A 16,748-nucleotide genomic window follows, 5' to 3' on the forward strand; every position below is an offset into this window, starting at 1 on the left:
AGTCCTGGAATAACTCATCTGGTCCCTGTCTTTCATACTTCTTGTCCTTTCTCCAGCTTTTCTCTGGGTTTAGTGGTCAGCACCACATTGCTGGTGCCATTATGTCAGGGTTCGTGGCCCCAACATAGAAACTATTTTTCCCTAACTGGACAGGTATGGAGGCATGGGAAATAATGAGACACAATTCACACAGCAATATCTGAAGGGCATCTCAGGCTTCATCCATTCCTGAAGATCTACCCATGTTTATTATTCAAACACCTTTTATCCCACAGGTAAACCAAGGTGGAAACTCATTAATATTCTCTTTCTGGGAACACAGGACTACTGAAACACCTGCAATTTAAATCACCAGCTTGGATTTAACACCTCTCCCCAGGCGATCTACATTTTAACAAAAGAGAAGGAGCCATACATCCTGGCCTTTGTTAGGTGACTAGCTTGTCTGGCAAGATTGCAGCTGCCTTGGAAATTAAGCATGGCCAGAGAGCCTGGCTGCAAATATCTTGTATGAAATATGGGCCTACAAACACTCCCAAAAAATTACTTCACCCAAAGCAGAAAGCAGTTTGGAGAGAATTACACCCAAATTCCCTAAATGACTATTTATAAATGTTTGTTTACATTTAAAGGGGGATATGTTGTAGAAATTTGCATTGTTAAGGATTTGCTTTATTCATACAAATTTAAGGTCAATTTTGGTATATGTATGTTTCTGCTCTTGATTAAGGTATTGTGTTTGTACAGCTCATTTTAAAATGTAATGTATAATTTAAAAATATAGGTTAATAGATAATCATCTATAAATATAGTCAAGTTTGTAGTCAAGTTAGTTAGGTTTTTAGATACATAGAGATATATTTCAGTTAGATAGGGATTCTTCAAATCTTTCAGAGACCTTCAGAATATGCCATTTAAATGTTTTAATAACTTAGGACTTTTCATGACGATGAAACACATCTGCTCCTGGCAGCACCAATAGCTTCATGAGGAAGATGGGCACTGAAGAGGCTCCTTATGGAGTTTGCTAGCCACTTGGGCAAGAAACTGCTCCTGCCTGGACTGCTTGATGACTGGACATGCAGGAACCACAGAGAAATGACTGCTGAAGTTTCCTAAAGGTGAGACAGTCCTTTAGGGTTCCTGCTTTATGAAAGAGTCTGCCAGACATTCTGCAGGACACAGAAGAAAGTGACTGACAAACTGCCAATACAAGCAGAACTGTCTTGAAATTTCCTGCTTCATGAAAATGTCTGCTGGATACTATGGGCCTAAAGGCTGAAGATGGATGCCCCAATGGTACGGAAGAACTTTGGGTGACTGTCCAGGTAGCGAGATATCTTTGTCAACTCTAGAGTTTTGAAAGTTGTTTACAATGCACTTCCTGTTTACTTAGTAATATTATATCCTCCTGGAGTCTTTGATGGAGTTGAAGAACAGATATTTATAATTATAGTTTTCCTTAGATATGATAAAAGATAAAGTAAACATAAATGTTATAACTGTAATCTTAGTTAAAACCTGTTTCGTTATATGTAATTTTACTATGTTAAAGTTAAAACCTTCCTTTTTATTTAGACAGAAAAGTGTGGGAGGCCCTTCTTTCTATGTGTTGCTTTTATTGGTTAATGAATAAAGAAACTGCCTTGGCCTATAGCAAGGCAGAGCTTATTCAGACAGGGAAGACTAAACTAAATGCAGGGAGAAAGAAGGTGGAGTCAGAGAGAAGCCATGTAGCCCCACCAGATAGCCGCCAGATGAAACTTTACCTGGTAAACCAGAGTCACATGGTGATACACAGATTAATGGAGATGAACTAGTTTAGGATGTAAGAGTTAGCTAATAAGAAGCTAGAGCTAACAGGCCAAGCAGTGATTTAATTAATACAGATTTTGTGTGGTTATTTGGGGTCTGGGCAGCCAGAAACAAACAAGCAGCCTCTTACAACACCCCAGATCCTCACATTCACATATCCAAAGAGTGTGGAATGTTCAGGTGGAAGTTCCACCCCAAGCCTCCTTCCCTGGGAGTTGCCTTAGTGCAGACTCCACCCCTGAGATGACCACTCCCACAGGGTATTTAAACTGCCTCCACCAGAGGACAAACACCTGGTTTTCCAGTCTTCCTTTCCCGCCTCCTCTCTGAGGGTGAAGGGGGGCTGGAAAGCCATTCTGGAGCCTTTATATCCATTCAACTTGGGCTTTTTCTAATTCAGTTTGATTTGGTCTAATTTGGATTATTGCATCTGTGGAGAGGCTTATGGGGTGCAAAAACTTTTCATTATTGATAAATAACCAGGAAGCCTATTATCTCATGTAATAGCCCCAAGAGCCCCTGAGATGAACTCAGCTTCTGTGGTCGTCACTGTAAACAGCAGGCCCAGAGAAGCCAAGGCACTTGCCCAGGTATACACAGCTTAGCTGGCACCAGCTGAAGTAGAGGCTGTAGAGAGAAAACTTTGTCTCTGCTCCTTCAACACTGCACGGTCCACCATGTACACACTCCTAAGGGATGATGGAAGGCTGCCAACATCCCCCTCTGCCTCCATCTTTGAAAGGTATGACCCACAGAAGACACTTGCATCTTCACTGCCAGCTCCTGGAGTGTTCAGAGCAGATGAAACCCCATAGGCTGCGGGAGATGTCTCAGCAGGAAAAATGCTCGGACCTGAGTTCGAATCTTCTGCACCCATGGAAACAGCCAGGTTTGGCAGTATGTCCTGTGGAGGCAGAGACAGGAGTCAGCAAGGAACCCTGCCTTAGAGATCCACAGCCAGACATTGTGCAGAGAAAGTCTAAATAGGACATCTCCACCAAATCCCTCCCTCTCAGCGCTCAGAACCACAAAAGAGGAGGCAGGAAGAGTCTAAGAGACAGTGTATGTGTTTGTGAGCGTGTGTGTGAAAGAGTGTGCTATGTGTGCATATGAGTGTGCATGTGAGTGTGTGTGAGAGAGTGTGTGTTGTGTGAGAGTGTGCTGTGTGTGTTTGCATGTGAATATATGTGAGAGAGTATTGTGAGAGAGTGTGTGCATGTGAGTGTGTGTGAGAGAGTGTGTGTGCATGTGAGTGTGTGTGAGAGAGTGTGTGTGCATGTGAGTGTGTGTGAGAGAGTGTGTGTGCATGTGAGTGTGTTGTGAGAGAGTGTGTGTTGTGAGAGAGTGTGTGTATTGTGTGAGTGTACGTGTCAGATAGAGTGAGAGAGAGAGAAAGAGTTTGTGTGTGTGCGTGCGTGTGTGTTCGTGTGAGTGTGTGAGTGGGGGAGACCCACACCTCCCAGCACTTGAGAGGCAGATACAGGTGAATCTCTGTGTTTTAGGGGCCAGCCTGGTCTACAGAATAAGTTCCAGGACAGGCAGAGTTACACAGGGAAACCCTATTTCAAAAAAACAAAAGAGAAACAGACAGACTGAAAGACCCTACAGACCCCCTCCTCAAAACCCGCAGCTAGCATGCTCCCAGGGGAACGTCCTATTTGCTTTAAAAAGAACTCTCCGGATCAGCAGCCAGCCTGCTCCCGTAAGAACATCCCATGTGCCTGAGAGAGCAGGAGATAGAGATAGGAAGACTGCAAGGCAAGATGTCAATAAGATAGGATATCAACAAAGCAGGTTATCTATAAGACAGGAACAGGATGACTGTTGCCAAACATCCATGCTGAGAGAGGAAACCATTCATGCCCCCGCCTCATTCCGGTCAACCGATAACCATGCTTTTGCTTCTATAAACTTGCTTTTTGCTCTTCCCTATAAAAAGACCTCCCCCCAGTCTGCAGGCACACAAGTCCTCTGAAAGACTTGCTGCCCGCAGGTACCTGTGTTTACTCAATAAACCTCTTGCTAATTGCATCCTGTGGCCTGGTCTCGGAGTGTCCTGGTTCTGGGGTCTTCATCGGAGGAAAAGGTCCTCTCTGAGTGTCTTTCAAGACGACAGACAAAGGGCTTGGAGGGCAGCAGAAGAACAAGGTGCTGTCAATCAGCTAAGCAGACACATTTGAGCTCACAGAGGGCAGAGGAAGCATGGGGCCTGCACAATCTACACAGTATTATTGCTATTAGCTTAGTGTTTTCATGGGAATCCTGACTGAGAACGAGTGGGTCTCTGTCCTATGTCTGCTCTTGGGACTTTTTTCCTCCTGTTGGACTGCTGTGTCCAACTTCAATATGGAAGCTCTTACTTCATCTTATTATATTTTATTTTGTCACGATTAGTTGTTATCTCTAAGAAGCCCGTTTCTGAAAGACAGAGGAGTCGATCTGAAGGGAAGGACAGGTGGACAGGAACTGGGAAGACAAAAGGGAGGGAAAACTGGAGTCAGGATATATCGCTTTAGAAAAGAAACCTTGCCTTAAACAATAAAATGGAGAGATTAAGGAAGGCATTTGACTCCAACCTCTGATTCACAGGTGTGTAGTAATAGGGGGTGGCAGCGGGGCTGCGTCCCCAAATCCCCAGCCGCCTGGCTCGGCTAGCTTATGCCCCGAAATAATTACACGGACACTGTATTCATTTAAACACTGCTCTGGCCCATTCCTATCTAGCCTATTCTAGGCTAATTCTCACATATTAATTTAGCCCATTTCTAATCATCTGTGTAGCGCCCCTAGGTGCGCTTACCGGGAAGATTCTAGCCTAAGTCCATCCTGGGTCGGAGCTTCATAGCGTGCGTCTTCCCTGGAGCAGGTAGCATGGCGTCTCTCCTGCGTCTACTCCGGAGTGGAGAGCTGTCGAGTCTGACCTCACTTCCTCTTCCTCCCAGCGTTCTGTTCTGTTTACTCCACCCACCTAAGGGTGGGCCTATCCAATGGGCCTAGCAGTTTCTTTATTGCTTAGCCAATGAAATCAACAGATTGATATATGACACTCCCACATCACTTCCCCTTTTTCTGTTTAAACAAAAAAGGAAGGCTTTAACCTTAACATAGCAAAATTACATATAACAAAATAGTTATCAAGTAAAAGTTACATCAGAAACATTTATACATATAACAAAATTGACCTTAAATCTCTATCAATGCAAATTATTCATACCTATATCATTTCCCCCTTTAAATGTAAAAGAACTTATAAACCATATTTGGGAACATGGGCGCAGTTTTTTCTCTCCAAACTGCTTCCTGCTGAATGGGGGCGTCGTTAATTAGGTCTTTCATGGTATAACCTGTGTGCCAGGGTCATCTCAGTTGGCAGTTGAGCGAAGCAATTTTCTGAAGATGTTCACAGCAACCCTTCAGGAGGACGTGGTCCATCATACCAAATCGGAATAGAAGAAATCCATAAAGTCTCATCCTCTGTGAAAACAAAAGAAGAATCTCTTTTCCAAAGTATCATATCCTTAGATCCAAATTCTGAAATCATAATACCCTTATCATATCCGTTCTGGTTCCATTTGGCAGTCCATATAATGAAATGTCTCTCTGTACTTAGCTCCTTCACAGTCAAAAATTTTAAAGAAAACACAATGTACATAATCCAGACTCTCTGTGAATTTTCCATCTTTACGCGGCTTATTTTTATTTATATCTATAACTATCTGTACTCTGTCTCTTTAAAGACTTTACTTTTACTTTTTTCTTTTTAAACCATTAACTTTATTCTCTATATTCTTTTTCTTCTCTCTCCCAAGCCTACGTATATTCATCCAACAGTGTGACTCATTTAGTGGTCTGAATCTGTCCTATTGTGAATCTGCAATTTTTTACTATCCAGGAGCACTTTTGATTTACGCCTTTAAATCACTAGACGCTTAAGAATCTAAGCTGTGACATTCCTAGGTTAACTTTTTGCTTTTTGAGCATACATCTGTAGACCAGGCTGTCTTTGAACTCTCAGAGATCCGCCTGTCTCTGCCTCCCAGGCATTGGGATTAAAGGTGTTTGCTACTACACCTTGAACTCACAGAGATCTGTTTGTCTCTGCCTTTTAGGCACTGGGATTAAAGGCGTGTGCTACCACACCTTCAAGTCACAGAGGTCTATCTCCCTCTGCCTCCCAAGTGTTGGGATTAAAGGTGTGTACACACAACAACTCTCTTCCTTTTTTTTGTTTTTGGTTTAAGAACTTCAACTTTCAGCTTGCATATATTTTTAACACACAGTAAACCATTTAGAAATTTTCTTTGTCTCTGAATCTCTCTTTACTGTATATCTCTCTTTGTTTTTCTGACCACATGAGTCTTTAATTTACCAAGCAATATCAGTAGGACTAAAGGTGTGGCTTTGACAGCTGGATCCTTAGCTTTCCAGCCTCATGGCTGATATACAGGCTGCAGCCATGTTTACGGCCACACCTCTATGGCTTTTCAAGGTCCCTGCCAGCCAGTGAGCTACAACAGACACTCAAGTCCTCTCTCAGTAGCCTGCCCTCCTGCCTCAAACAGTCAGAGTTTGCCCTGGCAGGATGGCCCAGAAAGCCGACATTTTTAAATGCGCAGCTTTTTTCCTGCTACGGCTGAAAACCGAAAAGCATGCGTTCAGCTTTTCGTCACCACCGTTTAAGTGTTTTGTGGCAGGACCTCTTAATGAGCCGCAGGGTTTTGCAGCTAAAGCTGAGTCAGGAAGCCTCTTGGGGCTACCAGGTAGGAGCGGCACTCAGCACTTTAATTCTGAGACTGAGCATGCAGCACAGAAATTCTTTTCATCTAAATTACATCCAAATCTGACACACAGAGCACTGCGCAGTCTGAAAACACGTCCCTGTATGGCGGCAGGAATCCGCCATGCTCTTCCGCCTGCCTAAGCCTGATTTTGCCTTCTGCCCAGGAGCAGGTGGGGAGCTGTGCGTCATCATCAAGGTCTCAGAGCACTCTCCTTCCGATCCCAAGCGGGAACACAAACATAAAGCCAGAGTTTGCACTGGTGGCACAGCCCCAGGAAGCCACGCTTTGAAATGACACAGCGTTTTTTCTGCTGCTGTTGCCGAATCAGGAAATCTCTCTACAGCACACCACCAACAAACAGCAAAAATCTGTGTTAAACTCTCTCTCCCTTATTTTTAAGCCTTCTCAGGTTTTTTAAGTGGGTTTAGTTAGCCACACGTCTGGGCGTCATTTGTAGTAATAGGGGGCGGCAGCGGGGCTGCATCCCCAAATCCCCAGCCGCCTGGCTCGGCTAGCTTATGCCCCGAAATAATTACACGGACACTGTATTCATTTAAACACTGCTCTGGCCCATTCCTATCTAGCCTATTCTAGGCTAATTCTCACATATTAATTTAGCCCATTTCTAATCATCTGTGTAGCGCCCCTAGGTGCGCTTACTGGGAAGATTCTAGCCTAAGTCCATCCTGGGTTGGAGCTTCATAGCGTGCGTCTTCCCTGGAGCAGGTAGCATGGCGTCTCTCCTGCGTCTGCTCCGGAGTGGAGAGCTGTCGAGTCTGACCTCACTTCCTCTTCCTCCCTGCGTTCTGTTCTGTTTACTCCACCCACCTAAGGGTGGGCCTATCCAATGGGCCTAGCAGTTTCTTTATTGCTTAGCCAATGAAATCAACAGATTGATATATGACACTCCCACATCACTTCCCCTTTTTCTGTTTAAACAAAAAAGGAAGGCTTTAACCTTAACATAGCAAAATTACATATAACAAAATAGTTATCAAGTAAAAGTTACATCAGAAACATTTATACATATAACAAAATTGACCTTAAATCTCTATCAATGCAAATTATTCATACCTATATCACAGGTGGGCAGCAAACCCCTGTCTGCTTTATTGCTTCCTGTCTGATGCAAATCCAGACGTGTGTGTGTGTGTGTGTGTGTGTGTGTGTGTGTGTGTGTGTGTGTGTGTTTCTGTATTAATGTGTGCGGGGCTGTGATGGAAGCCAGGGCCTCCCAGGCACCCCAGCCCCAGCATCTCTCTCAGAAGGTAACAGGCACCCCACATGCTATGTGTCAGTGAGCAAGTGCTTTACTGTACATTGATTTTTAGACTCCCACCATCACCCTCGAAGAACAAATCAGAAGCTAACTTCAGCACTGCTGTTTCCTCTGGGCTAAATCCCCAATTAAGCAATAAACCCAACCGGAGGTCCCAAAGCACCGAATCCAGTTTAGGTGGGGTGACAAAGGGATTTCCACTCCCCCCTCCCATAGGCAAGGTAAGTCACCTGAAGTCACAGCTAGGAAACAATAAAATGGAAACTTTTTAAAAATCTTTTGAGACACGGTGGCTGTGGGTTTCGCACTTGGTGACTCACACCAGTGAGGAAACACTCTATCAGCTGAGTTTACAAATACACTGCCCGAGTGGATTACATCACCCCTCAGCTTCCGCTGGGAGATTGGCAGTGTGGCTGTCATTGGACTCACACTCCACATGCCCAGCCACACACGCAGTTCCCATCCTTGCCATTACCTGGAGTCCCGGATGAAGGCTGCAGCTGAATCATTCATTGGCTGGCACACTCATGGGGGGAAGGGATAACTTCCTTAACAAAGTCTCCTTCTTTCCTTCAAATCTACAATTATATTGCTTCAATGGGTTCTGTCTCTATAATGTGAAGGTGTTGGCCTAGCACAGAGCCCCATGCCTTCACATCATAAATCATAGACTTGCACTACAGAGATGGTGTGTGCTGCTGGTTCTGCCAAACCTGGATGGCTGGGGGGGGGGGGGTGCTTTGTTCTTTTTTTTTTTTTTTTTTTTTTTTGCTTGTTCGAAGCTGGATTCCCAGAAATAGACTACTCGGAGGAAGAGTGCAGGTCTCGTGGGTATGAGACTCTGGTTCCATCCCCAGCACCATGCCCACCACCCTGTCATCTCGGGACTCAGAAGAGGCCTGAGTTTGAGGCCAGCCTATGTTACATATGGACTTTTAGGCCAGCCTGGGCTACACAAGACTCTTGTCTCAAAAAAGGAATAGTGGCACAGAGCCAGTTTAGCCAATTATTTTAAGGACCTAAATTTGGATGTTCAGCACCCACATAAAAGCCACAGTATAGTAGTGCCCCCAACCCCAAGGGAGTGGAGGATGATGCCAGGGATGGAGACAGGATTCCTGGGACTTGATTGCCAGACTGCCTTACAGGAACAGTGGGTTCCAGGTTCAGAGAGACTCTCTCTCAAAAACCAAGACGGAGAGTGACCAAGGAAGACCCTTCACGCCAACCTCTATCCTCCTACACAGGGACAATCACACACAGCACACGTGCACCAACTTCATGGACAAACACCACGCTATGGACGTGAAAATTTAAAATTAAACAACAAAAATAATTCTAAAAAATTTATTTACAAATATATTTATTTCTCACATATTAGTATAAATAAAGACTTTCCTTTTCATATCCTTGGTGACTGGTTTCTCGATAGCACCCTGCCCAGTAGTTTGCTAATGCTGTCCAATGAATTACATAAAGTGTTGTCTGAGCTATGCTCACAATAAATACTGAGTCCAGTCAGGGACAGGATGTGGGGACAGTACTGGAAGAGGGGACCCCTGCTCAGGCCCCATGAGATATAGCAGCTTGGGGCCTCAGCAACCAGGGGTCATAAGAAGGCTGACTGGCAGCAGCCATTTGCCGTTATCATATGGGTGACAATTCTCACGAGGTGCCAGGCTTCACAAGGAAGAGCACAAAGCTGGTGGTGTCCGTCTGAGAGAGCTGCCAGTCATGGTACGGCCCCTGGACTCCATGCAGATAGGCCCTCAGCTCCACGCTGAGACGGTGGCCAGCCTTCAGGTGTATCAGGTCACTCCGGGAACCTTCGACTAAGTTGGCCTCCATGGAGCAAGGGAACAGGTCCACAGACAGGGTCCAGCTGTCAAGGTCATTTTCCCGGGGGTTCAGTTGCAGAACAAGAGAGACCTGACCCCGCACCTTGTGGTCCATGTTTTTGAACACTCGGTTGAGCTTCAGTTGCAAGGACACATAGTAGAGACCAGCTTGGTCCACCACCAGCTCGTTTTTGTCATCATTATACCTCAGACCCTGGGACAGGTATGTGCTCCCAGCTCCGTGTTGGCTGTGCCACCTCAGGGTCCTATTGTTCAGCAATGCCTCTAGGAAAAGAACAAGGAGTTGCTGAGGGTAGTCAGGTATGGAGAAATGGGACCTTGGGAGTGGGGGTAGGGAGAAGGAAACAGAACAGAAGGAAACTGAGGGAAGGAGGTAGATAGGCCTCAAGAAAGTGGGTGTGGAATAAAAAAAAAGAGGGGAAGAGAGGTCTAGGGTGGAGATGTAGGCAAGCTCCAGGGAGGAGGTGAGGAGAGCCAAGGGGTGGGAGGGTGAGGTGAGGAGGGAAAGCAAAGGGGAGTGCTGGGGGGAGAGTGGAGGGGTGAGAGGAGAAAAGGAGAAAGAAAGAGCAAGAGAACAGGGGAGGAAGGAGAGAGACTTCAGGAAGGGGGAATCCAGGAGGGCAAAGAGATTGGGAAGAGGATCAAGAACTTAGGGACAACGGCTGGGGCTCAGCAGAAGAGGGCTCGCCTGAAGCCCTGGGTTCATTCGGGTAGGAGAATGGCTAGCCTCAGCTACAAAATGAATTTAAGGGAAGCCTGGGTTACATGAAAGGGAGGGACAGGGAGAGGAAGGGAGAGAGGGGGAGGGGAGGGGGAAGGGAAGGAGGGAGAGGGGGGAGGGGAAGGGGAAGGGAGGGGGGAGGGAGAAGTCCCAATTAGGGTGACAGCTGGTGCTATGATGGGGGGGGGGGCTAAAGAGGTGAGAGAGGGGCACAGATTACGTGACACCAATGGCCCTTTTGTTCAGCCTCTCTGCAGGACCCGCGGGGGATACATCAGGCACACTCACCATTTTTAGTCTGCAGTTTGGCGAACACGGAAGACCCCTGGGAAGAAAGAAGAAACAAAGTAAGGGCTCCCCTACGTCTTAGAGGGGCAGGTGGGAGTTCATAACTCAGTCCACACTGAGGTGTCCTTCAACTTTGGATGGAGGAAAGCCCCGGGGACCTAGAGGGGACTGTAGGGAAATGCGGTGCACCCTCGGTAGTCCTCTCCCGGGTCCGATATGTACATAGGAAGTTGAGGGGGTTAAGACGCAAAGAAGTCTCTGAGTGCGAGACGGAGAAGGGGCGTGTCAAACGTGGTCGCTCGAGGGCGCTAGGGGAAGGTGTTTTCCCCATGACGGTGCAGAGGGGTGCTTTTAGAAGAAAGGATTCCCCCGGGAACGGGACGTGCCTCACCTGCCCTGTAGTGATGGGGTAGCCAATTTGGGAAACAGGGGTGACTGTCAGGTTTGAAGTCTTCTCTAAGGTCCCCTGGGTGGTCGAGGTGGAGATTGTGAGCGCCGGCGGGGTCAGGATACGGGTGAAGAGAACGATCAGGCCACAGACGACCCCGAGCAGCAACAGCAAAGCGCCTAGCCAGTAGAGCAGCTGGCAGCGGGAACACGAGTGCGGGGCAGGCGGCCACGCGAGCTCGGGGTCCTGAACGTTAACCCTGAGACTCACAGCATCCTTAGGGTGCTCAGCATTCTCTGGGCGCACGGTACCTGCGAGGAGCGCAGCATCCGATGGGAGCGCAGCAACGGCGGGAATCGCAGCATCCGCCGGGCACACAGTACTTGAGGCATGCCGGGCTTCCGCGGCGTCCTCCGCATCCAGTGTGCTCTGATCCATGGCCACGGTCGGGCAGTGCTTCTCTCCGGCCTGCGCCCGCGCTTTATAGGCAGCTTTATAGGCTGCGGAGGCGTATTTTCCGGGCGGATGAGGACGGCCGCGGGGTTCCCGGGCTCCTCGCTCCGCCCCACGACTACGGGAACTTTCCCTCCCCCCTCTTCCACTCTAGTCCCACCGTGGTATCTTTCCCTCCCCCCTCTTCCACTCTAGTCCCACCGTGGTATCCAGATCCTATGCCTGTCCTCTTTTTTCTTCTTCTTCTCCTCTCCCTCCCCTACTTTTCCTCCCTCCTTCTTCTGTCTCCCCCTCCTCCCCCCTTCCTTCTTCTGCTCCCCACTCCTCCTCCTTCTTTTCTTTTTTTCGGTGACGTGTGTATGTGCTTTTTTTTTTTAACACTGACACATTAAACAGCTCTTTATATGATGGGACCATGTGATGTCGGGATCCACTCCCTCCCTAGCCTCTCCTGGATCCACGGTCTGTTTCCCTTCTTTTCGCTGTCCTGAGGTTTGGATATATATACGGGAGGCGTGATAACGGGACTGTTCACCGAGACTGCCCTGCCTGGAGGTCTTTAATTGTCTCTATCTCAGCTCTTCAGTTCCGTTTTTTGTCTCTGACTCTCAAGCCTCTGTCTCCCTGTCTCTCTTGCTCCCCTTTCTTCCAACCCCTAGCTCCCCATCCCTGGGACGCCCCCAGGGTTCCCCTAAATTCAGGGCTTTTGCAAAGAACTCTGGGGACATCCAAGATTCATCGACTCCCCACTCCCAGAGGAACTGAAGAGCCCTCCTGAGCACCCCCACCCAGCCTCTCTTCCCCAAGACCCCCGGGGCCTTTCTTGGCCTGTCCCCACCCACCTTCTTGGGGCTTCCTGTCAGGAACCTTTTAGGACCCCAGAGGCAGAAGACTGGAGAACCCAGATGGAGAAATTCCCCCTGGGCCACCGACACATTTTCGATTTCCCATTCTTTCACTGCTCTTGTGTGAGTTGAAGGCCCAGGAGAGGCAGGAACATCAGAAAAGGCCCCCAAAAGAGGAAATGAGAGGTGATTGACGCTGGGCAAGCCCTGGGGACAGACTCCTCAAAGTCTTGATCTGCTGAAAAGACAAGCTGGTAATGACGTAACCACCTAGCCTGGTGTCCTGAGTTCAGCCCCTGGGACCCACCTGACAGAGAGAGAGAACTGGCACCTACAGAGCTATCCTGCAGACGTCCTTTGACCGCTACCAGCACGCGGTAAGAAAATGTGATCTTGCTGGGCGTTGGTGGCTTGCACTTTTAATCCCATTTTAACCCCAGCACTCGGGAGGCAGGCGGATCTCTGTGAGTTCAAGGCCAGCCTAATCTACAAGAGCTGGTTCTAGGACTGGCTCCAAAGCTACAGAGAAACCCTGTCTCGAAAAACAGAAGAGAGAGAGAGAAAAAGAAAGAAAGAAAGAAAATGTAATTCTGCTGGGTGCTGGTGGTGTATGCCTTTAATCATGACACCCGGGAGGCAGAGGCTGGAGGATTTCTGAGTTAGAGGTCAACCTGGTTTACAGAGTGAGTTCCAAGGCATGGGTGAATATTGTGTTCTTTAGTCAGTAATTTACACAGCCAGACACCATGCAAAAGTAACGTCTTCCTTTAAAATGATTGGTATGCTGTTTTTTTTATGGTATATCATTATTAAAAGTGAGTACAAGTTAAAAAAAAAAAGAGTGAGTTCCAGGACAGCCAAGACAACACGGAGAAACTCTGTCTTGAAAACAAAAACAAGCGGGGGGGGGGGGGGGGGGGACACGCCTTTTTATCCCAGCACTCAGGAGGCAGAGGCAGGCGGATCTCTGTGAGTTCGAGGCCAGCCTGATCTACAAGAGCTAGTTCCAGGGCAGGCTCCAAAGCTACAGAGAAACCCTGTCTAGAAAAACAAACCAAAAAAGAAAAGAAAAAAATGCAATTTAAAATAATTTTAAGCTGTTTTGTGCCCAAAGAGGGACCAGTTGGTTTACCTCTGCATTTGCAGGAAACAACTATGAAATGGGGAGACTGTTTTGACATAGTGTCTGGTGTACCACAGGTCATCCTCAAACTCTCTAGACAGCCTGACCCTCCTGACTGCTGGGACACAAGCACACACAGGCATGCACCCTCACACGCATGCATGCACCCTCACACACAGACACGCACCCCCACACGCAGGCATGCACCCCCACACGCAGGCATGCACCCCCACACACAGATATGCACCCTCACACACAGGCACGCACCCTCACACACAGACACGCACCCTCACACACAGATATGCACCCTCACACACAGGCATGCACGCTCACACACAGGCATGCACCCTCACACACAGGCATGCACCCTCACACACAGACACGCACCCTCACACACAGACACGCACCCTCACACACAGGCACGCACCCTCACACACAGACACGCACCCCCACACACAGACACGCACCCTCACACACAGACATGCACCCTCACACACAGGCACGCACCCTCACACACAGGCATGCACCCACACACACAGACACGCACCCTCACACACAGGCATGCACCCTCACACACAGACACGCACCCTCACACACAGACACGCACCCTCACACACAGGCACGCACCCTCACACACAGACACGCACCCTCACACACAGACACGCACCCTCACACACAGACACGCACCCTCACACACAGGCATGCACCCTCACACACAGACACGCACCCTCACACACAGGCATGCACCCTCACACATCACAGGCATGCACCCTCACACACAGACACGCACCCTCACACACATGCATGCACCCTCACACACAGACACGCACCCCCACACACAGACACGCACCCTAACACATCACAGGCATGCACCCTCACACACAGACACGCACCCCCACACACAGACACGCACCCTCACACACAGGCATGCACCCTCACACACAGACACGCACCCTCACGCACAGACACGCACCCTCACACACAGACACGCACCCTCACACACAGGCATGCACCCTCACACACAGACACGCACCCTCACACACAGGCATGCACCCTCACACACAGACACGCACCCTCACACACAGACACGCACCCCCACACGCAGGCATGCACCCCCACACAACACAGGAATGCACCCTCACACACAGATATGCACCCTCACACACAGACACGCACCCTCACGCACAGACACGCACCCTCACGCACAGACACGCACCCTCACACACAGGCACGCACCCTCACACACAGACACGCACCCTCACACACAGGCATGCACCCTCACACACAGACACGCACCCCCACACGCAGGCATGCACCCCCACACAACACAGGAATGCACCCTCACACACAGATATGCACCCTCACACGCAGGCATGCATCCTCACACACAGACACGCACCCTCACACACAGACACGCACCCCCACACACAGACACGCACCCTCACACACAGACACGCACCCTCACACACATGCATGCACCCCCACACACAGACACGCACCCTCACACATCACAGGCATGCACCCTCACACACAGACACGCACCCCCACACACAGACACGCACCCTCACACATCACAGGCATGCACCCTCACACACAGACACGCACCCCCACACACAGACACGCACCCTAACACATCACAGGCATGCACCCTCACACACAGACACGCACCCCCACACACAGACACGCACCCTCACACATCACAGGCATGCACCCTCACACACAGACACGCACCCTCACACACATGCATGCACCCTCACACACAGGCATGCACCCTCACACACAGGCACGCACCCTCACACACAGATATGCACCCTCACACACAGGCATGCACCCTCACACATCACAGGCATGCACCCTCACACACAGACACGCACCCTCACACACAGACACGCACCCTCACACACAGGCATGCACCCTCACACACAGACACGCACCCTCACACACAGGCATGCACCCTCACACACAACACGCACCCTCACACACATGCATGAACCCTCACACACAGGCATGCACCCTCACACACAGACACGCACCCTCACACACAGGCATGCACCCTCACACACAGACACGCACCCTCACACACATGCATGCACCCTCACACATCACAGGCATGCACCCTCACACACAGACATGCACCCTCACACACAGACACGCACCCTCACACACATGCATGCACCCTCACACACAGTCACGCACCCTCACACACAGGCATGCACCCTCACACACAGACATGCACCCTCACACAGAGACATGCACCCTCACACACAGGCATGCACCCTCACACACATGCATGCACCCTCACACACAGACACGCACCCTCACACACAGACACGCACCCTCACACACAGGCACGCACCCTCACACATCACAGGCATGCACCCTCACACACAGACACGCACCCTCACACACAGGCATGCACCCTCACACACAGACATGCACCCTCACACACAGACACGCACCCTCACACACAGACACGCACCCTCACACACAGACACGCACCCTCACACACAGGCATGCACCCTCACACACAGACATGCACCCTCACACACAGACACGCACCCTCACACACAGACACGCACCCTCACACACAGACATGCACCCTCACACACAGACACGCACCCTCACACATCACAGGCATGCACCCTCACACACAGACACGCACCCTCACACACATGCATGCACCCTCACACACAGGCATGCACCCTCACACACAGACACGCACCCTCACACACAGACACGCACCCTCACACACAGGCATGCACCCTCACACATCACAGGCATGCACCCTCACACACAGACACGCACCCTCACACACAGGCATGCACCCTCACACACAGACACGCACCCTCACACACATGCATGCACCCTCACACATCACAGGCATGCACCCTCACACACAGACATGCACCCTCACACACAGACACGCACCCTCACACACAGGGATGCACCCTCACACACATGCATGCACCCTCACACATCACAGGCATGCACCCTCACACACAGGCATGCACCCTCACACACAGACACGCACCCTCACACACAGACACGCACCCTCACACACAGGGATGCACCCTCACACACATGCATGCACCCTCACACATCACAGGCATGCACCCTCACACACAGACACGCACCCTCACACACAGGCATGCACCCTCACACACAGACACGCACCCTCACACACATGCATGCA

General features: G+C 49.6%; 1 protein-coding gene and 1 non-coding gene across 2 annotated transcripts; one reads left to right on the forward strand and one right to left on the reverse strand.

Annotated features, from left to right (window-relative positions):
* Positions 1–9,281: 9,281 nt before the first annotated feature.
* Tnfsf9 (TNF superfamily member 9) lies at positions 9,282–11,715 on the reverse strand. Its single transcript, XM_075943571.1, has 3 exons — positions 11,138–11,715; positions 10,747–10,783; positions 9,282–10,001 (listed from the first exon to the last, which is right to left on the reverse strand). Exons 1-3 carry the CDS (start codon positions 11,570–11,572, stop codon positions 9,544–9,546), a joined length of 930 nt encoding a protein of 309 aa, XP_075799686.1. The 5' UTR covers positions 11,573–11,715; the 3' UTR covers positions 9,282–9,543.
* Positions 11,716–13,127: 1,412 nt separating this feature from the next.
* On the forward strand, positions 13,128–13,259 carry LOC142833208 (small nucleolar RNA SNORA15). Its single transcript, XR_012907345.1, has one exon. It is a non-coding gene; the product is annotated as a small nucleolar RNA SNORA15 (small nucleolar RNA).
* Positions 13,260–16,748: the final 3,489 nt, after the last annotated feature.

Source organism: Microtus pennsylvanicus, chromosome 12, assembly GCF_037038515.1.
Source record: "Microtus pennsylvanicus isolate mMicPen1 chromosome 12, mMicPen1.hap1, whole genome shotgun sequence".
In the NCBI taxonomy this organism is placed as follows: Eukaryota; Metazoa; Chordata; class Mammalia; order Rodentia; family Cricetidae; genus Microtus; species Microtus pennsylvanicus.

Bases quoted from the DNA above. Each gene is read 5' to 3' on its own strand.
- Tnfsf9 (XM_075943571.1), bottom strand. From the start codon at position 11,572: ATGGATCAGAGCACACTGGATGCGGAGGACGCCGCGGAAGCCCGGCAT. The intron at 10,784-11,137 runs GTGAGGCACGTC...CTTTCTTCCCAG, and splicing joins ACCCCATCACTACAGGGCAG to GGGTCTTCCGTGTTCGCCAA. The intron at 10,002-10,746 runs GTGAGTGTGCCT...TTCTTTTCCTAG, and splicing joins CAAACTGCAGACTAAAAATG to AGGCATTGCTGAACAATAGG.